The sequence below is a fragment of the Ovis aries genome, chromosome 15, assembly GCF_016772045.2.
Source record: "Ovis aries strain OAR_USU_Benz2616 breed Rambouillet chromosome 15, ARS-UI_Ramb_v3.0, whole genome shotgun sequence".
NCBI lineage: Eukaryota > Metazoa > Chordata > Mammalia > Artiodactyla > Bovidae > Ovis > Ovis aries.
The window spans coordinates 81,288,983-81,294,138 of NC_056068.1; the positions used below are offsets into that span (position 1 = coordinate 81,288,983).

At 45.2% G+C, this 5,156-nt stretch overlaps 1 protein-coding gene across 1 annotated transcript; it reads left to right on the forward strand.

Moving 5' to 3' along the window:
* The first annotated feature begins 319 nt into the window (after positions 1–319).
* Positions 320–1,255, forward strand: LOC114118577 (olfactory receptor 4D10-like). Its single transcript, XM_027979923.2, has one exon. The coding sequence runs from the start codon at positions 320–322 to the stop codon at positions 1,253–1,255; it is 936 nt and encodes a 311-aa protein (XP_027835724.2).
* Positions 1,256–5,156: the final 3,901 nt, after the last annotated feature.

Below are 5,156 nucleotides of genomic sequence, written 5' to 3' on the forward strand. Positions count from 1 at the left end.
ATACAGTCTGACACTGTTTCCACTGTTTCCCCATCTATTTCCCATGAAGTAAAGGTCACTACTTAACACAAATGCTTATTCCTTCCAAAAACAGGTATACAGGAAATGAATTGTTAAATGGCTTCACATATGATGATTTGCATGGTTCACTAAACTGCAATCCTAAAAATTTGGACAACTCAACCAATTGTAAACACTACAGCCACCTGGGGAAAGTTCTGAATTGCATTCACAGTGTTTAAGAAGAAAGCAAGATAAATAGCTGAGCACTTTCATATGAAGTAGCTTCAAACAAAACAGTCGGAAAGAGGATGCGTCCATGGAGCTGAGAAACGGCACACGGGTGAAAGAATTTATTTTCCTCGGCCTGACCCAGAATCAAGAACTGAGCGTGGTCCTGTTTCTCTTCCTCCTTTTCGTGTACGTCACCACTCTGCTGGGAAACCTCCTCATCATGGTCACGGTGACCTGGGACTCTCGCCTTCACACCCCCATGTACTTTTTGCTCCGGAATTTATCTGTTGCCGACATCTGCTTTTCCTCCATCACCGCCCCCAAGGTCCTAGAGGACCTTCTGGTCCAGAGAAAGGCCATCTCCTTCAATGGCTGCTTCACCCAGATGTTTTTCTTTCATCTTATTGGAGGGGTGGATGTATTTTCTTTGTCACTGATGGCGCTGGATCGGTACGTGGCCATCTCCAAGCCCCTGCACTACGTGACCATCATGAGTCAGGGGCGGTGCACTGCCCTCATCGTGGCCTCCTGGGCGGGGGGCTTCGTCCACTCCATCGTGCAGATCTCCCTGCTGCTCCCCCTCCCCTTCTGCGGACCCAACATCCTGGACACTTTCTACTGTGACGGCCCCCAGGTCCTCACACTCGCCTGCACAGACACTGCTGTCCTTGAGCTCCTGATGATTTCCAACAGCGGACTGCTCACCACCCTGTGGTTCGTCTTCCTCCTCGTATCCTACATGGTCATATTATTACTAATACGGTCTCAGGCCGGGGAGGGCAAGGGGAAAGCCGTCTCCACCTGCACCGCCCACATCACGGTGGTCACCCTTCACTTCGTGCCGTGCATCTACGTCTACGCCCGGCCCTTCTCTGCCCTCCCCACCGATAAGGCTGTCTCCGTGACCTTCACCGTCATGTCCCCTCTGCTGAACCCCCTAATCTACACCCTGAGGAACCAGGAGATGAAGGCAGCCATGCGGAGACTGAGGGGAAGACTCGGGCCTTCAGAAAGGGCATAGACTGATAGCTCACTCCGTTTCACCACCTTTGAAAGTCTTTGTGCATCAATAATCTATATTTATTAAAGGATGGCTGATTAATTTTTAAAGTCTACTAAGATACATTGTTGTTGCTGTTATTGTTGTTTAGTTGCTAAGTCATGTCCTACACTTTAGGACCCCATGGACTATAGCCCGCCAGGCTCCTCCGTCCATGGGATTCTCCAGGCAAGAATACTGGAGTGGGTTTCCATTTCCTTCTCCAGACAATCTTCCCAACACAAGGATCGAACCTGCATCTCCTTCATTGGCAGGCAGATTCTTTACCTCTGAGCCACCAGGAAAGCCCCATTAAGAAACATATCACTTACAAATGTTCTGATCAGGATGCAATCATAATTTTAAAATGGATTTTATATTACAGAAGAAGTAGAGAAATTGAGTAGTTAGCCAGAGAAATGAAGGTCACTTTACAGCCTTGGAAGAAATAAAGAAAATGGAGTCCAGTACACTCAGATAATCTTATCCCATTGGATAGCTGTGGGGTTTTTTCAGCTCTATTGAGTTGCAACTGACAAACACAAAGGGCATCTATTTAAGATGCACAACTTGATGTTTGGATACACATGCACATTGTGAAATGGTCACTGCAGCAAAATGAGTTACAGTGGGGTCTCTCTTGCTGTCTCTTACAACCACATGGGAATCTACACTCATCTAAACAAATGTTTCAGTTTAAAGAAAAGCAAAATATATACCCAGACATTCTCTCTGCATTCCTACACTGTTCACAGGAAGGGAGATGAGACACATTAGAAAATAACGCAGTTTGTGCATTTGGATTCTATCAGGTTTTCGCATTTTGAGGAAGCAAATATATCCAAAAGAAGTTCCTCCTCTGACTTTAGACTATGAATAAATTAAATAGCTATTTGCTGGAGGTCTTCCTTTCCAAAGCCCACACTTTAGTGGTTGAAAGCAGGTTCCCTGAAGTTGGCACAGCTTGAATTAGAATATGGATTCACCGAGGAGTTCTGTCTGAGCCACCAAGGAAGCGAGGCCAGGAGGAGCTACTCCACATCTGAGGTAAGGAGCAGCGACTGCACTTTGCTGGAGCAGCCGTGAAGAGATACCCCACGTCCAAGGTAAGAGAAACTCAAGTAAGACAGCAGGTGCTGAGAGGGGGCACCAGAGAGCAGACAGACTGACACCACAATCGCAGACAACTAGCCAATCTATTCGCACGGACCACTGCTGCTGCTGCTGCTGCTGCTGCTGCTGCTAAGTCACTTCAATCGTGTCCAACTCTGTGCAGCCCCATAGATGGCAGCCCACTAGGCTCCTCTGTCCCTGGGATTCTCCAGGCAAGAACACTGGAGTGGGTTGCCATTTCCTTCTCCAATGCATGAAAATGAAAAGTGAAAGTGAAGTCGCTCAGTCATGCCTTACTCTCAGCGACCCCATGGACTGCAGCCTACTAGGCTCCTCTGTCCATGGGATTTTCCATGCAAGAGTACTGGAGTGGGTTGCCATTGCCTTCTCCAACATGGACCACAGCCTTGTCTAACTCAGTGAAACTAAGCCATGCCATGTGGGGCCACCCAAGACGGATGGGTCATGGTGGGAGAGGTCTGACAGAATGTGGTCACTGGAGAAGGGAATGGCAAACCACTTCAGTATTCTTGCCTTGAGAACCCCATGAACAGTAGGAAAAGGCAAAAAGGCAAAATGATAGGATACTGAGAGAGGAACTCCCCAGGTCACTAGGTGCCCAATATACTACTGGAGATCAGTGCAGAAGTAACTCCAGAAAGAATGAAAGGAGGGAGCCAAAGCAAAAACAACACCCAGTTGTGGATGGGACTGGTGATAGAAGCAAAGTCCGATGCTGTAAAGAGCAATATTGCATAGGAACCTGGAATGTTAGGTTGATGAATCAAGGCAAATTGGAAGTGGTCAAACAGGAGATGGCAAGAGTAAATATCGACATTCTAGGAATCAGCAAACTAAAGTGGACTGGAATGGGTGAATTTAACTCAGATGACCATCATATCTACTACTGTGGGCAGGAATCCCTTAGAAGAAATGGAGTAGCCATCATAGTTGACAAAAGAGCCTGAAATGCAGTAATTGGATGCAATCTCAAAAATGACAGAATGATCTCTGTTCGTTTCCAAGAAAAATCATTCAATATCATGGTAATCCAAGTCTATGCCCCAACCAGTAACACTAAAGAAGCTGAAGTTGAACAGTTCTATGAAGACCTACAAGACCTCCTAGAACTAACATCCAAAAAAGATGTCTTTTTCATTATAGGGGACTGGAATGCAAAAGTAGGAAGTCAAGAAACACCTGGAATAACAGGGAAATTTGGCCTTGGAGTACAGAATGAAGCAGGACAAAGGCTAATAGAGTTCTGCCAAGAGAATGCAGTGGTCATAGCAAACACCCTCTTTCAACAACACAAGAGAAGACTCTACACATGGGCATCACCAGATGGCCGACACCAAAATCAGATTGTATTCTTTGCAGCCAAAGATGGAGAAGCTCTGTACAGTCAACAAAAACAAGACTGGGAGCTGAACAAGATCATGAACTCCTTATTGCCAAATTCAGACTGAAATTGAAGAAAGTGAAGAAAACCACTAGACCATTCAGGTATGACCTAAATCAAACTCCTTATGATTATACAGTGGAAGTGAGAAATAGATTTAAGGGACTAGATCTGATAGACAGAGTGCCTGATGAACTATGGACAGAGGTTTGTGACATTGTACAGGAGACAGGAATCAAAACCATCCCCAAGAAAAAGAAATGCAAAAAAGCAAAATGGCTGTCTGAGGAGGCCTTACAAATAGCTGTGAAAAGAAGGGAAGTGAAAAGTAAAGGAGAAAAAGAAAGATATACCCATTTGACTGCAGAGTTCCAAAGAATAGCAAGGAGAGATTAGAAAGCCTTCCTCAGTGATCAATGCAAAGAAATAGAGGAAAACAACAGAATGGGAAAGACTAGAGATCTCTTCAAGAAAATTAGAGATAACCAAGGGAACATTTCATGCAAAGATGGGCTCGATAAAGGACAGAAATGGTCTGGACCTAACAGAAGCAGAAGATATTAAGAAGAGGTGGCAAGAATACACAGAAGAACTGTACAAAAAAGATCTTCACAACCCAGATGATCACGATGGTGTGATCACTCACCTAGAGCCAGACATCCTGGAATGTGAAGTCAAATGGGCCTTAGAAAGCATCACTATGAACAAAACTAGTGGAGGTGATGGAATTCCAGGTGAGCTATTTCAAATCCTGAAAGATGATGCTGTGAAAGTGCTGCACTCAATATGCCAGCAAGTTTGGAAAACCCAGCAGTGGCCACAGGACTGGAAAAGGTCAGTTTTCATTTTAATTCCAAAGGCAGTGCCAAAGAATGCTCAAACAACCGCACAATTGCACTCATCTCACACATTAGAAAGTAATGCTCAAAATTCTCCAAGCCAGGCTTCAGCAATACATGAACCATGAACTTCCAGATGTTCAAGATAGTTTTAGAAAAGGCAGAGGAACCAGAGATCAAATTGCCAACATCCGCTGGATCATTGAAAAAGCAAGAGAATTCCAGAAAAAACATCTATTTCTGCGTTATTGACTATGCCAAAGCCTTTGACTGTGAATCACAATAAACTATGGAAAATTCTGAAAGAGATGGAATACCAGACCACGTGACCTGCCTCTTGAAAAACCTGTATACAGGTCCGGAAGCAACAGTTAGAACTGGACATGGAACAACAGACTGGTTCCAAATAGGAAAACGCCGAGAGCCAGCGTGAGGAATCCCACCCATGACAAGGTCATGCGGAGAGGCCTGATGGGCAAGGCGAGTCAGGCCTCAGGTTTTCCCCCTGGTATTTCCTGAGCATGTACCC

What these genes read in the sequence shown, in the direction of transcription:
- LOC114118577 (XM_027979923.2), top strand. Translation starts at nt 320, where the DNA reads ATGGAGCTGAGAAACGGCACACGGGTGAAAGAATTTATTTTCCTCGGC.